General features: G+C 38.0%; 1 protein-coding gene across 1 annotated transcript; it reads left to right on the forward strand.

Moving 5' to 3' along the window:
* The first annotated feature begins 4,775 nt into the window (after positions 1-4,775).
* LOC122640449 (heterogeneous nuclear ribonucleoprotein 1-like) lies at positions 4,776-13,076 on the forward strand. The gene is made up of 6 exons (XM_043833652.1): positions 4,776-4,957; positions 5,056-5,096; positions 5,421-5,584; positions 11,502-11,601; positions 11,692-11,861; positions 12,173-13,076. Exons 1-6 carry the CDS (start codon positions 4,878-4,880, stop codon positions 12,695-12,697), a joined length of 1,080 nt encoding a protein of 359 aa, XP_043689587.1. The 5' UTR covers positions 4,776-4,877; the 3' UTR covers positions 12,698-13,076.
* Positions 13,077-17,394: the final 4,318 nt, after the last annotated feature.

A 17,394-nucleotide genomic window follows, 5' to 3' on the forward strand; every position in this document is an offset into this window, starting at 1 on the left:
AAGAACTTTAAAGAAATGGGATGTGAAGTATTACTCTCTGTCTCTTGTCTTTTTTGAAAATGCTCCTTTCCTAGAACAACACATTCTCACAACCCTAGTCTAATGTGTAAATTATGTGCAACGGGATGTGTGCTAGCAACCTAGCCGTCGGATGCTCATTAGGCACTCCCTAGGTTGCGAGCTTATTGGAGAGGAGCCGGTCTGTAAATTACTTAGTGTCATTTTTCATTCAATTGATGCCAGGAAACATAATTGAAAAAATTAACAGGCGAAGGATTGCTATGATGCTTGAGTGTAATTTCCCACCAATTACGAGGTGGGTGATCGAATTGTCCAATAAAGGGACGTTAATGAGGAGAGAGAGTGTGTAGGATCCACAGGTGGGATGTTAGAAGCCGTGCGCGAATTTGCACATTCGCGTTGTTGGCTTATTTTGCTCAAAATTCAATTAAGGTAAAAAAAGTTTTCACTTATTACACCCTCTACCCCATAAAGGAAATATTTTATACAGTAACTCCCCGATGTGGCACATCCATCATTAATTAAAAACTAGAGGCATACAATTTAATTTTGTAGCTCTTACCCTAAGCCCTAACCAATTCAATTTCTCAATGATCTCTCCCTCTCGCTCATTTGGTGACCATTGAAAAGTAAGGCTCCATTTGACCTTCATGGGGTATAAGCAACTGCAAATTTAGGTTTCATGGAGTTTTGAGACTTGGGTTTTCTAGCTATATCGCTAAAGAAGAAGAAGAAATTCACAACTTCACAAAGTTTAGGGTGCAACCCCCCCCCCCCCCCACCCCACCCCAACCCACCCCAAAAAAAAAAGAAGGGGGAAACATATTGAACTTATAAAGGAAAAAAAATGAAGTACATTTACTTACAAAAAAAAAAAACTATAAGATTTAGAAGATCCTCAATAAAACAGGACTTCCAAAAACTCCAATGTGGGTAAAGGACTTTAATCCGCTGCTGTAACTGCAGTGTTGCTGTACTCATCATGCGGCACTGCAAGTGCCATGTGTGCACAGCAAGCCCCATATGACACATGACACCTACAGTGTCATACGATGAGTACAGCAGCGGATAAAAATCAATGGGTAAATGACTGTCCATTTAGAAACATAGTGGGTAACAACACTACAAAAATCTAGTTACATGAGTGAGAAAATGTAACTCAAAACAAATTCATGGGAGTTGAACATCCAAGACAATGATGTAGATCTCAGACGGACCGAAAACTCAACATCCAAGACAACTTCATAAAGATGTGTATGTATTGTATGTTAAAAGGGTACTTCTTTAAGGGCAATTATAGACAATTCTTCTCCTAAAATTAATTATATATAAGAAAAAAAACTAGGGAACATGATCTCTGTCTAGGAGCGTGGCTGCTGCATCAATGCGGGACCAATGAAAGCACACATAAAAACATCAATAGGGATGGAATTCCCACCTTTCATGGGGGCGGGGTGATCATTTCACCCCACTTTGTGTCTAGGCAAAATGGCCACATTTATGGACATGCTTCTGATTTCCCAGAATTGAAGTTACCACAATGTTATGATTACTGAAATTAAACCAAAATTATTACATACCACTTTATTGTCTTCTATGTGCTAAATTTTTATTCTAAGTGTATTAAAACGTAAGATATTTAATCCATATGATGATGCTTTTGTGATTTTTAATATCTCATTCATTTTTTTATTGTCATGTAACACTGGTCCTTCTTGATCTTTTCATTTTAAGGTCATGTGGAAATAATGCTTCTATTGCTACTACAAACAGCTGTAGCTAGCTAAACTTGTTAATGTCCCTTTAAAATACTAATATGTATAAACCAACTTGATTAATGTTAAGGAATCCATTCCTTTTTATGGTCAAATTTTTTATTTTTTAAGAAATAAAAAAGCATATTAAGGAAAACTTGTCTCAATTAATAAAGTAATAAAATAAAACAAACGAGCTCAAACTTGTCCTTTTGTAATTATATAAGGGTCAGGAAGAGATTTTCTTAAACTAATTTGCAATACAAAAAGGTTAGAAAACAACATTAATTTCATATTTTAGAAATATAGTCTTACCACAATATTGATGGTATATTTATTATCGGTAATCTTACCATTCATGGAGGACTCAACCCCATAACATGGATGGATTATTTTCCCTCAATCATGGTCAAGTGTGCTTATTAGTCATGACCAACCCTTAAATAAAGCCAATAAAATGGAAATATATAATAAATTATTATAAAAATATTTAAGGACGAAAGAAATATAGCTTTAGCAACGACAAGACTCCCTATATTTCTATGTAAATGTTTTACACCTCACCCAAGCTTACCACAAATAGGGGTAGATTGGAAACCAAGGGTGTCAATAGGGTGGCCATTGTTGGTTTCGATCAAGCCTAATCGATCTCCACTAATTTAAGGCCTCACACCGTTACGGATCAATTAGTAATCAGACTAGGTCCAACATTGAACCGTTTACAAACTGGTCAATTTGTGCCGACTTTTAACCAGTCAGGCCCAATGATGCATTTAGGCCTACTAGTGCAAGACAACATTCAATACCCCCCCGTTGGAAAGCCATGTCCCATGAGGTGAAATGAATTGTTTATAAGTTGGTATATTTGACAAAACCCAAAAGTTGGATTGAAGGAGATTTCAAAATGTATTATTAACAATGGATAACATCTTAGGGGAGGAGGCTATGTTGAATAAAATAGAGAAGGTAGTTACTTTTGGTAAAATCATTTAAACATTGATTTGCTACACATGTAGCATGGTTGGGTTCTTTAGGATAAGTGTTTAAGTTTTGGAATGATTCTTAGACCCTAAAATAATCTTGATGTTTTAATAATTACAGGGAAAAAAAAAATCTAATATTCTTATTGTTATAATAATTATATGAGAACATGAGTATATCTTGTCAATGTGTACTCTCCTATTATGGTCTATTTTCTCATTAAATAAGTGGGTCTCTTATCTTCCCTCGTTAAATAATTTGTCACTATGTACTATTGATTCGACATATAAGATGTCAATATAAACGGACAATGTATAGATCCCTTTCTCTTTTTTGAAATAGAAAATGAGACAACAAGTGAAGACATGACATAGATGATAAGCAAGGTTTTAAGAATTGGGATTGGATCGGCCAAATCAGCCGACTTGTTCATTTCTTGTACGAGAAAACCTAGAAGTCAAAAATATACTGATTCCAAACAATCCAAACTGATCTAAGCCGTTTGGCTAGGATCAACTCAAATCGCGATTTCATGTTTTGAATCCCTTATGATAGGTAATTTAAGAGAAAACGACCAATTGTTACTATATCTCCATATCCTTCCACTACTTAATAAACTTGTTACCAGGTGTTTTCATTGATGAAGTATTGGTCATAGATATGAGGTTCCCTTCTTGGTTCCTCAAAGGAATAGTTTATGGAACCAAATATTAACAATGTAAAAATTTGCCATCTTAATTAGTTATACTTTCTGTCTTCTTATTAAAAAATAAGGTGCAATGATTGGAGTCAATTCAAGGAAAGTTACTAAATGCAATCCTCCGAAAACCTCCAACCACCAAGGATAAACAATGAGGAAGCACAAAAGAAAAGAAAGAGATATATAGAGATTTTGTTTGTATTAGGCGACATGGGAAACCTTATACATGTAAGACCGACTCACATTGACACTCTCTCTTTAGGCAAAACGTGGGTTCTCTATTGAACAAATCTATGTCACACCTTCATTGGTGCGGTTTCCCATTTTGGCATGCTCGAAAATTTTTGTCTTTTATTTAATATTAGAAAAACACTGATATCAAAAGAAGAGGACAAAGAGATAGCCTGAGTCGAACGAGAACGCTCTGTCCTTAAGACAGTTATTTGCACCCTCTTATTGCACTGGGTTGTAGCAAATCTGCCTCCCAAGATAAAACGGGCTGGACTGATTATTGATTTGCAGAGACAGTAATCACTTGAAACTATCAAAGAATTGAGAATTTGTTAAAACCTAACTGACTGAAACGTCCCACAAAAATTGAATGATTTGGACTGTCTAATTCACCTCTATTTATAGTGGTGGATGTATCCCTTCAAGACACCTCATGGAATGGGTGTGTCCATTGACATGAGTAGATGGGATTAAAAGATTCTAATCCAAGTGCTATGAATGCACCTATACAAACGGATGTTTCTTTAAAGATATATGTTCCTTAGCCAAAAAATCAGGCCAACATTGAACCAAAAAATGACCCAAAATCGTCAAAAAAAAGGCCAATATTGAACCAAAGAATGACGCAAAACCGTCCACACAATTGTTGAATAAATTCCAACATTTAATTTTAATGAAAAAAAAACGCTCAATCTCGAAAGGCAAATTCCAATGTGCGCCCTCTCACATAATAAGAAATGAAACTCACACCGACACTTTTTCCTATTTTGACTAATGTGACTTCAGGTGGATGATACCATTATTTACATGATCAGTATTCATATGGTGTGCAGATTTATCCCTACACTGGCGTCATGGAAACCTCTCTCGATATTACCGTTAATGGGTCCGGATTATGAATTAAGCACCCGACTCCCGAACCCGTCCGCCCAAAGCCCACTTTTGAAAACGGAAGATTTCCGTTGTCGCGTGTTTATCACGAATTCACGATCAAATGGACTCCCAAATCCCAATTCCTCGCCTTTTCTACAGATTTCCTTTCATTATAACCAAAGCTGCTTCTGTCTGTTCTCTGCACATCCGTTCCCTATATAGCCGCGTGGTCGCAGAAGCCAAAACCCTAACCCTAGCTTTATTCACCTTTCACACCTTATTCTCTATCCTTCTCGGATATCTGGTTTCTCGGAGACATGGTGAATTTTAAGGGTGCTTCGTCAGAAAACGATTTGAAGACATCGGAGAAAAACACAGGAGATGGAGCGAGTCCCGGGTTTGTCTTCTTCTCGTACATCCATCTAAGTTGGTTGTTTATTTATTTCTTTTTTTGAGCTTCACTCATTCTGGTTTTCATTCTTCTATCGACTGCAGAAAGATTTTTATCGGAGGACTACATAAAGATACGAGTCTCGGTACGCCTTCCGTCGTTGTTTAATACTTAGCATTATTTTTTACATTATATCTTCAAATTCTGGTTTAGATTGAAATAAATACCTCTCACATGTAATAATGCGATTCATCGTCTGTTGGTGAATCTGGATTGGTTTTGGCTTTATTGCTCTTTATCTAATAGGGTTTTCCCTTACCCCCCTCAAAAAAAAAAGAAAAAAAAAGAAGAGTTTTCCTATTGGAGTTTAGCGATATAGTGTTTAGGTTGATTGTTTGTATGGCTTTGTTTTGTTTGTGGGATTTTTCGCTCACGACTTCCCTTCGCCTCTCTATTGTGATGCAATCAGCGACATTCACCAAATATTTTGGAAAATATGGAGATATAACTGATTCAGTTATAATGAAAGATCGATACACGGGGCAGCCAAGGGGTTTTGGGTTTATTACATATGCTGAGCCGTCGGTGGTTGACAAGGTTATCGAAGAAACCCATGTCATTAACGGAAAACAAGTAAGCACTATTTGCCATGTCATTTTTTTTAAAGTTTTTGTCATCTTTGATTGAGTTCGTGTTTTCTGTTTATGTGGAGTTGAAATTGTTTAAAGAAACTTTTTGAAGTATTATTTCTCCCCCATCCTTTCTGGTGTGTGTGTGTGGGGGGGGGGGTGTTGTACTTATCCGTCTTGCTGTTTTTGCTACAACTTTTTGGAGGTTGCCAAAACCTGAAGTATCTGCATTAATTGCAGAAAATGCAAGTTATTGGTCACTTATTGTGAGATTCCTCAGAATTTTTTTCCCCACAGAGAGTGGTTCCCTGAATAAAAACTCAGAAGGATGATAAGCTCATCTATAAGAATCATTAACTTTGATGTGACGGAAGAAGAATGTGAAATGACTTATTTACTCTTCAACCCATGCCCCCCCAAAAAAAAAATAAAAAAAAAATAAAAATTGGTTCAGCGTGTTTGCCATACTTTCATAATCTGAATGGAAAGAGTGATTGCAATGATTTTCGTCACGATGAGGTTCTATTTCCCATGGTATGATACTGACTTCAAGCTATGAAATGGATTTGTACACTCAAGTACTAACATAAGAAAATGGCTGGCTCTTGGTGTGATCTCCTGAAGGTCATTACTTTCAGATTCGGATCAGCAGATACCACCTATTTGATGAGGTATTTGTAAACTTGAAGTCACAGGGGATTGAAGTATTGAACGTGTTGCCTTGTTGGGAGTAGAGAACTAGGTTTGTGGCTACTAGGCTTCTCATCTTGGTAATTAAGAGTTGTATGGTTGTAGGATTGAGAAAGCTATTTGCTCATTTCCTTCTAGGAAGGAAGTGGAAGGTTTCAGTTTACTTTGGTTTGAAGAGTGGATGTTTCTTTGTGGGTTGGTTGGTCTGAAGGTGGCTAGTTGGATTATGATAGTTCTCTCCTAGGTTTTTGGATCAATACTGATTATTATCAATGGCAGGGGGGTCAGGTGTGGTCATCTGGCCATTTGGATGTTTCTGCAGAGAACACCTTTCGCCATTGAGGTTAATTTGTCAGTCCAGTATCTCCCACAGCTTACGTAAGTTAACAAAAAGAAAGTAAAGGCATTGTAGGGTAATAGAAGCCTTAATCAGAATTTACCCATGGATTCCCCAAAATCTGCTTATTGTTCTTTAAGAAAACCTTCACCGTAAATCCCAATTTATTTGGAAACTTTGGTTTCCTGCTTAGGTTGCAGCCTGCAGACCCTTTGGTTACCTGCCTAGGCATTGCCCAAGAACTTCTAAGGACAAACTTCGGTCTTTATTTCTTTGCATTATGAGATTTAAAAGTTTAGCAATCTAGACATTTTTTTTTTAATAAAAACTAAGCCCAAATGAATCATCAGACATATAATGATGCTTGGTGATGGAGGCCCAAAGAGAAAAGGGAAGTAATGTAGAAGGGGTTCATCTAAGAACCACTCTGCAGTAGGATCGTTAATAGTTGCAGTAGATCATCAATAATGGAAGCAAATCAGAATTAGTAGGTAAACACCAGAATAAAAGGTAACAAATACTATGCAAACCAGCCAGTAGTTTGGTGTCAAATTGGGATCGAAGGAAGGTCTGACAGCAATAAGAAACCTCTCCAAATCTCAGCCTGATCTGGTCAATGGTTGCGGAGATATGAGTCAGACCTTGAAAATAGAGGGTTTGATGAGATCTGGCTAACCAGCAAGAATTTGGACTCAAAACCAGGGATCGAGTCTAGCCATTGGTGATTTCAATCAGTCCTCCAAAGCACTGCTGGATCAGATTTCTTGTTGCTGAGAAATTGGAGAACAAAGTTGCTGGAGAAAAACTAGGGGTGTAAACGGATCAGATTCGGCTCGGATTTACTACTATCCGAATTTGAGTCCGTCTACTGAATGGCATATCCAACTCCGATCCGATATCCGATGGAATTTAAAACACTAATATCATATTCAAATCCGGGAGTTTATTGGATATCGGGATATTATCCGATCCGATAAACCAAAATTCCACCTATTCTCTGAGAAAAGCAATCTGAAGAAAATCGCCGGAAACCAACCCCCACCTTATTCCGCCGCTACCCCAATCCCAACCTCCACCACTGCCCTTTCGATCCTATCCTCGACCCCAGCCCTTGCATATGCAAACCACCCCTTCCGCCCCAGCCATCCCCCCCCCGGGGACACACACATTTCCAACCCCTTTTTGCCTGCTCTCCTCTGACCCTGTCGATCTGTTGGAGCTTAAACTGTTATACATACTAGAAGCTCTTACCCTGTCGATTTGTTGGTTTGTTGGAGCAAGCGCTGATGCATACAAGAAGTTCTACTTTGAATCTTTGTCTAAAACTCTTATTCCCTTAGAAGCGAGAGAGATAAACCTTCCCTTTCTCAGTTTGGGAGTAGATCGGTGTCGGAGCTTCGATTGCTGCAACATACAGGAAGCTCTCCCTCGAAACCCTTGAAGCTTCAAGAAAAAACGAATAGCTCTCCAGCATTGAAATAAGCAAAGGATATTAACGGAAGGGACAATAGACAAGGATACCAATTTCCTAGAAACTTCTTTACGCCTCTATTCATTGCCTTTTTAATTTATTTTAATACCTTTACCTCAATGTTTCCTGCCAGCCCACGTGATAGCATTGTTGCCTTTATTAAAAGTGAAAAAAAGTAAAGTTGTAAATGGAAAGTTAAACAGAATGGATTTCCTATCGGAAATGGGGAATCCGAATCCGTATCCGATTAGTTATCGGACGGATGCAGATAGTTTCCAAACGGATACGGATAGCCCTAAACGGATATGAATACGAATCGAATTCGGATTTTTGGTTATCCATTTACACCCCTAAGAAAAACCAAGGCTGAAGCAGAACCGCAGGGTGTAGAAGGTCTCTCTTTGATTGGTTGCAGCAGCAGCAGTCTAGGCTCAATTGGTGGTTCAATTCTGGCCTCCAAGAGGTTCACAACAGCAGCTTGTAGCCGTCACAAGGTAGTCACAGCAGGGGAAATCGATTGAGGAAGGGAAGAAGATAGGAGAAGAAGAGGGAAAGGGATAGGAGAATTTGGCTCTCACAGCCTGGCTCCTACTAGCACTAGGATTTTGGCTCTCTCAGCCAGGCCTCCCAGACCTTCATGTCATAGCCATTGGACACGAGAATCTTTTGAAGCCCTTCATGTCACAGCCATTGGACAAGAGAATCTTTTGCTTCAAAGCAATTTTTTCATTCAACTATTCAAATCGGCTAGAGGCTACTCCATTACATATATAGGCAGCAATACCTTGCCCCTCAAGTAAATAGAAAGTAGAAAGTAACTTACTACCAAGTAGCTTACAACCAAAATAGAAATTTCCTCGCTGCCTTATTTCAAAATAGAAACTCATATTCTAGAGAACAAAACAAAAATAGTAACAAACTGAAATTAGAATCTACCTAATATACTTTCTAAAACTGAAAATATAAACTAAACTATAGCAGCATTAGGATAGAATCTTTCTCCACTTGATGGGCCCAAAAAATCTTCTAAAAAATATTTCCACACAAGGAAAATATGGGCTGTGACACTGTTCACTTGAACAGTAACATGAACAGTATTCTGGCCTCTTTTTCTTCATGTTTTGTCTTACATCAGGAAGACATCTGAGCTAAGACTCAGAGTTGCACGGAGAAAGAGAGTCATGCCACACTCACCTTGAGCAAAAACCCAATATCAATTTTCTATTTCATCAAATATGTTTCTTTCGTTGGGTACATGCAATTATATCAAGAGAAAAACAAAGACTCCTAACTAGACTCTAAAACTGAAACGAACTTGCAATCAAACTCTATTTCCTATTTCTACTTATGGCAAAGAAAAGACATAAAGGCTAACTAAACTGCTACCAATCCTTATTAGACCACCCAAGCTAGAGAACACTCAAATCAAAGGTTTAGTGGTAATATAGTAAATAAACTGAAGATTATGAGGATGGTGGTAGAATTTTAAGTAATGGGGAATTTAAAGGGTAATTTGTCAATAAGATATGGAAGGGATACAATATGGATTTGAATTATAGATTGAGGTTATACTTGGAAGGAAATAAATTAAAGGATGGAAGCTTCAATAAGAAACAAAGGACAAGGGTAATTTGGGAACTTGAGCTTTAAAAGGGGGAAATTGAAGTATCATTTTCTACCTTGGAATGTACTGAAACGGCGGAAATACAACACCTTTTGAAGGTGAAAACTCCTCCTATATGCTTCAGTCGATCCTGCCGTGTTGAGGGGGAGTCGGTATTGGCGAGGTCTCTTGAATACACATTAACAACAACTACGAAGGAGTTAAAGGACTGCTGAAACCAAGCCAGGTGATAGAACAGAGATGAGATTTGATCTCAATGTGATATTCCACCGCAGGAAAAGATCTCAGATTTGAGATTCAGAGGCTAAGGTCACCTAGGACAGATGGTCCTATGCATAGAAAATGGGGGAAAAGGAGGAGTTAGGGAGATTAGTTCACAATCGAAGGGTACTATTATGCGCCAGAACTTAGTGTGGGAATAGTAGGAGGAGGAAAGAACTGGCAGATAGAGATTAGTTGGAGGGAGGAAGATGGGGTCTTTCGGCTCTGATACCATTTCATGGAGGTCCAAAGAGAGAAGGGAAGACACCTGAGATAAGACTCAGAATTGCAGGGAGAAAGAGTCACGCCACACTCACCATGAGCAAAAACTCAATATCAATTTTGTAGTTCATCAAATCTGTTTCTTTCGTTGGGTACATGCAATTATATAAAGAGAAAAACAAAGACTCCTAACTAGACTCTAAAACTGAAACTTATTTGCAGTCAAACTCTATCTCTCTATCTCCTATTCCTACGTAAGAAATCATGATAAACAAATGACATAAAAACTAAGTAAACTACTACATCCCTTAGTAGACCAAAAAATCAGGTTGGGCTAGTTCCGACTGGGTTTGGGTTTCCAAACCCGTTCATGCTGGTCCAACCAGTCGAGTGCTACTGCATTATCTGGTCAACAAATCAAATATAATGCTAGAGAATTTCAATTTTGACATTCAAAGATACATAGCACATGCTCAAATTGACGAATTAAAAGCAACTAAATGGAATCTTTACGTTACATCATGATAATGATACCGTAGAACAAAATATGTTCCACACAAATCAAAACCAAGGAACTAAGAAGTAGAAGGCATCTGTATTCCATAATACACAACTAGACAGCTCTTACTAGATGATTGTCTAGGTTGATGCCTAGAAATCTTGGCGAGTGCCTTGCTTGTGGTTGGCTCCCCTTGCCTGGACTCCCACAGAGGGCCTGGTTGAGTAGGTGACTACACTGGTGAATCCGCATTGCAAATTCCAATTACTGAAGCTGAGTCTAAAATGTAATACTAGAAGTGAATTCAAATACAACGATTAAATTTATTGTATGGACAAACCCCACAAGGACCATATATTGGAGTCCTACATTGTTTCTCAACTTACTTACCTTTCTACTGCTGATGAAATTTTAACAAAAGAATTTTTTAATTGCAGGCCCATGTGTGACACCTTGTTTGAGATATTGAAAACCTTTCAGCAACTACAAATAGTTAACTAATATAGTTGCCTGGCTTATACTGTTACATGATACATCTCCATCATGATGTTTATTTACTATTTCAAATTAATGTGTTTTCTACTTTGTTTTGCCAGTCTCAAGAAATTATGAGATTTTACTGAAATGTTTGCCTTTTTTATTGTGATGTCTACTGATTTTATGTTCAATATGGTGGCTCTATTGATCCTTGACATCTTTTACCAAATTAATTATCTTGTGGTAGTTCTTGGTTAGCCAGTGAGCCAATAATATATGTTTACCTTATCCCTGGAAAGCTTCAGATTTTTATTTTTTGAAATCATTCTTGAGCTGACAGGTGGAGATAAAACGAACCATCCCAAAAGGCTCTGTGCATTCTAAGGATTTTAAAACAAAGAAAATATTTGTTGGTGGGGTGCCAACAACTGTTACTGATGGTAGGTTGTCCACAGATTATGATTTTTTTTAGTATCATATAATTTCAATGTATTTAATTGATACTGTAATTCTTGTATGTTCCTGAACAGATGAATTCAAAAATTTCTTTTCCAAGTATGGGAAGGTGGTGGACCACCAGATAATTCGTGATCATGCAACCAATCGTTCTCGTGGATTTGGATTTATTATATTTGACAGCGAACAAGTTGTAGATGATATGCTTGAGAAGGGTAATATGATTGATCTGGCGGGTAACCAGGTGAGTTCAGTGGAATGGTGGTTTGCCAGAAAACACAGAGATGGGTGTGGGTTTGCTCCATGTCACACTTTAAGTTCTCTAAGATTTTTGATGTTATACTTGATAATGTTTGTTAATTTTTCTTCGTTTGGTATTTCTTACTGTTGTTTGGTTCCAGTTAAATGTTTTAAGTTTTTTTTTTTTTAAAAAAAAAAAAACCAAAGTTCTTTAGCCAGATATCGTTACAGATTTTTTTACAGTTTTCAATGCCAGGGATGTCAAGATAATTGAAAGTTTGTGGAACGTAGGTTAACTTGCTTGCTTTGTTGTAGGTGGAGATCAAGAAGGCTGAACCAAAGAAAGCCTCAAACCCACCACCACTTCCTGCATTCGGTAGTGATTCTAGGGCTCGTTCCATTGGTGACCCTCTCAGTGGATTTGGCGACACATATAGTGGTTTTGGTGCTGCTTCCTATAGGACACCTGGAGGTCTTGATGGTAGACTTGGTGGTTATGGGGGGTATGCTGGTGGAGGCGGAGATTTTGGCGGTGGTTATGGGGGGTTGGGCAGCAGTGGCCTAGGTGGGTACAGAGGAGAGTCCTCCCTTGGTTATTCTAGTCGCCTGGGATCATATGGTGGGGGATTTGGAGGTGGTTATGGTGGAAGTGGCCTAGGTGGCTATGGCCGAGGAGGTGATGGCTATGGAGGCTATGGAGGCTATGGAGGCTATGGTGGGTCAAGCTATGGTGGTGGTTATGATTCTGGCCCTGGTGCCAGTTATGGTGGGGCAGGTGGATTATATGGAAGTAGAGCAGGTTATAGTGGCAGTAGTCGGTACCATCCTTATGCCAGGTAGAAAAGGTGCGTCAATTGCAGTTGTGTAAGCTTCCTTCTAGCAGTTCTACATGGGTGCCTCTAGTTTTTGGTGTAATACATCTTGCGGCAGGATAGATATTGGCTTGCAGGTGCTAGACTCTTTATACCAGAGGAAACATTCTAGAAGATCATGGAGATTGTTGCTAGTTCTTTTTGTTTCTTGGTTATCTGTATGGCCTAGATATACTTTTAGACCATTGTTAGTGCTTGTGTAGGTGCATGTCACCGATAGACATTAGGTTGATTTTCAATTTAGTTTGTTGTAGATTTTAGCATCTTTAATATAGAGTTTGCTGCATTTGAATTTAGTTTGATATTAAGATAGACATCTCTTCTTTAAGAAATAGTTTGCTGCTAAAGAATTATGATGTTTGGTGGTTTCCTTTAGATTCTTAGACAGGTGGTTTCCAGTTGAATAAGGACAAGTTACTACGTGGGGATTTGTTAATTATTGCGTATAAGCTTTGACCCATGATGTTATGTTAGCACGATATAGGCTGAGTTATTAGAGTGGTAGTGAATGCCATGTTTCATAGTTCATTGTTCTCGAGTCATAGATGAAAAGCTAGACAGCCAAGGGTAGGGCTTAGAATTTTTGGTCACTTTCAAATGCATTTGGGTAAAGTCTTGTTTGTTACTTAATTGGCAGATGTAAACTTTTCCTTGTATTCAGTATAGCATCAACCGGTTGGGAAAGATTGATTTGTGTAGGTCAGTATGGACTATGGAGTGTTTGCCTTTTAAGGTTGGATTCACAGTGGGTTGCGTCTGGTCAGGTCTGGCTCATAACTTGGTATGGTGGTTTCGTTGGTTAAAAAAGAATGGTGTTTGGGGGTGGGGTAGTGGTTGTTGGTGTTGGTTTGGGTTTGTATTATTATGTGTTGCAGTGCTGGGTTTTTTAGGTACCCGAGCACCGAACCAAAGTAATGATTGTATTCTGGTGGTTTGGTACCAAAATAAATTTCTGTTTTAATACATAATTTGAATTAAATTTACACACTATGATTCTTTCATTTTGAATTAAATTTACACGCTTTGATTCTTTCATTATTCGACTGTATATGGTCAAAATATGTCGTACCCTTACCCCCTTCCAGACAATTGATCTTGTTATTTCAAGCTTGTTGAGGACAAATTCTGAGCTGTAGTCATGTGCTACGGTAATTCTCATTGGATCATGCGCTTGATTAAGGACTTAAGAGAGTCTTTAGTAGGTTGAGAGCCATGTGCTCGTCTAATTGTCTTCGTCCGCCATATTGAGGTTCTCCTTGGCATAATTTATATTTATGTTTCTATCTTAACTATGAAATATTATGGCCATTCCGATCCGTATAAAATCTCTCTGGCTGATTCGAATCCGAATATGTTGATCCAGCCTTAACTATCCATAGTCTAAATACTTTGAGAACCTTTTGGTTTTTTTTTCTTCTGGTGAAGAAATTAACATTTTTGGCCATTGATGGTTCAATTATTCTTTTCTTTTTGGTAAAGCAATTCTTCCTTCACACTTGGTGAAAAGGTGAAAGAAATCTCTCCTAAAGGATATTACACAATTCAAAGTGTTAAGATTAGCAATAAGTTTTCCTTGGGAGCCAATATTTTCTCCACGTCTTTTAACCAAAATAACAGAATGAAAAAAATTACAGTAGAGTAAAAGTAATTAATAAAAAGTTTTCTCCCGCCGGCATGGCTTAGTCACCTCCTTGACATCAACTCAAGAATGTAGTCTGAATTATAGTTGAAGGGATAGGTATTGGATACAGTATTGGTCTCGGTGGATATTGATTTGGATTTGCTCAAATATGTCTTCGACAGATTTGTCTCTGTTTTTCAATCTATTTATTTATTTTTAACCTTTTTGCCCTTGGTCTCTACCGAATTACTGATCCATTGATATAGATCGGCCGATTCGGATACTGATTACCAACTCCATGTTCTGAATCAAACCATTTTTCTAAGTTGTCTTCTCTCACTAATGGTGCTTGAGTGAGTCCTTAGGGCCTTAGTTTTGGTTTTGTTAAGTTAATCCTGAAAAAATTCATTAGTGTGAATTATTATTGTCACAAGATCGTAAATCATTTATTCTGTCATATGGATGGATGATATGTCCATTCCGACCGTTGAAAAGAGAAGATTCAAAATCTAATTCAATCGAATACCTCATTTTGTATTTTGCTCATATGTTTTGTATATCTATGTATACTTATTGACATTATTGTGTATTCTTCAACACTTTGTGGAAAATATCCCCTTCCATTTTTACAGTGATAACTACCCTCATGTAAATTATAAAATAAATATTTGGATAGGTTTTTGTACATGGCCGTGTATGGTACATGGTTGTGCTTTCAACCATTGGATGGACATGACTGTGTATAGTAAATGGTTTGTAATTCCCATCCCATGGTTGATGACATGATCGTGCACCATGCATGGTTGTGTATAGAACCTTTTATCATAAATATTTTTTAACCTATTCTTAGTAGCTCTTTGTCCATGGATCTTCGGTTAATTAAATCGTGCATCTCCGTCACTTATAGTGGTTTAGCAATCAATGAATGACTGAAAAAAGGTCTACCGTCAGTAATCTAATCAGATTTGGTTGGCTAGACCATTAGGGTTGAAAATCAGACCTCAAAAGGGGACGCAAAAAGGTTTTTTTGTTTTTGATAAAGGGGATGCAAAGAGTTAACCAAGGGATTGTTGAAATTTTGTAGACTGGTAGGTCTGAAGGTTCTTTACTCACATGCCATGTCCCATTGGCTTGGAGACCCTAGACCAACATCGGTTAAGTTTGGTGTGTGTTGTGTACATCCATTATTCTACAGCCCTAAAAGTAGGAGTGGTACGTGGAATTTTCAGGGGTTAGGGGGCATCAGGAATATTGGGTGCATTATAGGGGATATGCGTATCTTACTCTTTCTTTTTTTTTTCCTCCTGATAAATCTGATCACTCTTTCCCCTACATATTCTTGAATCAGAAACCCCCTTTATTACAAGATCTTCTTCCCCTTAAAAAAGGAAAAGTGTTTCAGAGGAGAACATGTCCGTTTTGAAATTTTGTTTTTTGTATTGCACTTCAGTCCCAACTTCGTCAAATTTTTTTTTTTTTTTTTTTTGATTAAGAGCTTGTATAATAGGGGGGTGGGAATTAGGGGAGGACTACCACAACAGCAGCGAGCCGTCACACTAGATCTTAATTTTAATTATTTTGAGAAGGGGTTGGGGGGGGGGATGAGAGGGTATAATCAGAAGCTCAAGATTAAAAATATAGAAGATTACATTGCTTTCTTTCTAATACAGCTTTGTGTTTCAAGAACTTCATTATCTCAAGCCCTAAAACTACAAGAGAAAGATCTAACTAATAAGTAGACAGTTGGATTATATGGGTAGATTACGTACTCTTGGGGAACAAAAGATAACACTGCCCTCTAACTGAAACTAGGCCATCCACCATTTTGAATCCAATGGGGTTTTACACCAGAAAAAAAAGGGGAGTAAGTAAAGGGCCTTCACATCCATCAGAGAGGATCAGGTTTGCTTGAATTAGTAGGTAGGATTTGGGGTGGAGGTGGAGCAACGGTTGCGGTCAGTAATAGTATTTGGGTTTGGTTTGGAGAGCTTCTGCTTCTGCTTCAGCTCAGATAACAAGGCCTGATTCTCCTGGTTGAGAAGCTGAGCTTTCTAACTCAGCCTTTCATTCTCTTGGATTATGTAACAGTTCTCAAGGTACAACTTCGTGTTCTGACTTCCAATGACTATCAAACGCAATATTCCTGTTCACAAAAAATAGAAACAGAGAAGAAGAAAGCATCTCAGATACACTCATTTGAAAAAGGGAAATATCACAAAATATATTACATTTGGAACAAATGTGTTAATTAAAACTAATGTCATATTGGAGAATGATTTTGCTTACTCTTCTGAAAAATGAAGAACCCGACTTAAATCAGAACTTACTTTAAACAGAGGAATAGAAACAAAACAGAGATGATAAAAAATTCAAGATGAACCCAACCCAATAGCAGAGATTTCCAGAACTTGGTGGTTGTTTCACTTCTGCTGTGCCAGATGGATTAAAATGAGAAGGAAGGCAAAGCAAAAGAGGCCACGAGTAACTACATATGGTTGAGCTCACTTGGGTAGTCAAGGAAATTATGAAACAGGGGGCCTCAGAAAACAGAGAAAGGAAGGAAATGATGAGATAGATCAGACAGCTCTTGCACTGGCCGAAAGAAAATAACTGTAACCATGGCCTGATTCTGCCATGTGGAAGAATGATGTGCCAAATATGACTTGACTGATGGATATTTAAGGATTGCCTATCTTGGCCACGCGTCAAATTTGAGATTGGGGCATCTAATGCCATCTCTCATGTATACCATGTCGAACCCCAGTAGTTTCATGCTCCCTCGTCCTGAGTTCCGTTTTGCCACATGGCAAACTCAGAATGGTCTGAAACTAGCATGTGAACAGGGGACTTTGGAATCTATATGTCCACAAATATCAACCCAATCTGAGTCTACCAGGTGGCTGAATCAGGGCCATAATTACAGTCCAATAGTGACCAACATCGTTACCCATAGCACAACCCCATAATTTTGGGAAAATCCAACAGTAACCATCTATGGTTATAATTTTACTCAAAAACAAATGAGGGATATACTAACAGAATGA

Source organism: Telopea speciosissima, chromosome 9 (genome assembly GCF_018873765.1).
Source record: "Telopea speciosissima isolate NSW1024214 ecotype Mountain lineage chromosome 9, Tspe_v1, whole genome shotgun sequence".
Taxonomy (NCBI): Eukaryota; Viridiplantae; Streptophyta; class Magnoliopsida; order Proteales; family Proteaceae; genus Telopea; species Telopea speciosissima.

Bases quoted from the DNA above. Each gene is read 5' to 3' on its own strand.
- LOC122640449 (XM_043833652.1), top strand. From the start codon at position 4,878: ATGGTGAATTTTAAGGGTGCTTCGTCAGAAAACGATTTGAAGACATCG. The intron at 5,097-5,420 runs GTACGCCTTCCG...TGATGCAATCAG, and splicing joins ACATAAAGATACGAGTCTCG to CGACATTCACCAAATATTTT. The intron at 11,862-12,172 runs GTGAGTTCAGTG...GCTTTGTTGTAG, and splicing joins TTGATCTGGCGGGTAACCAG to GTGGAGATCAAGAAGGCTGA.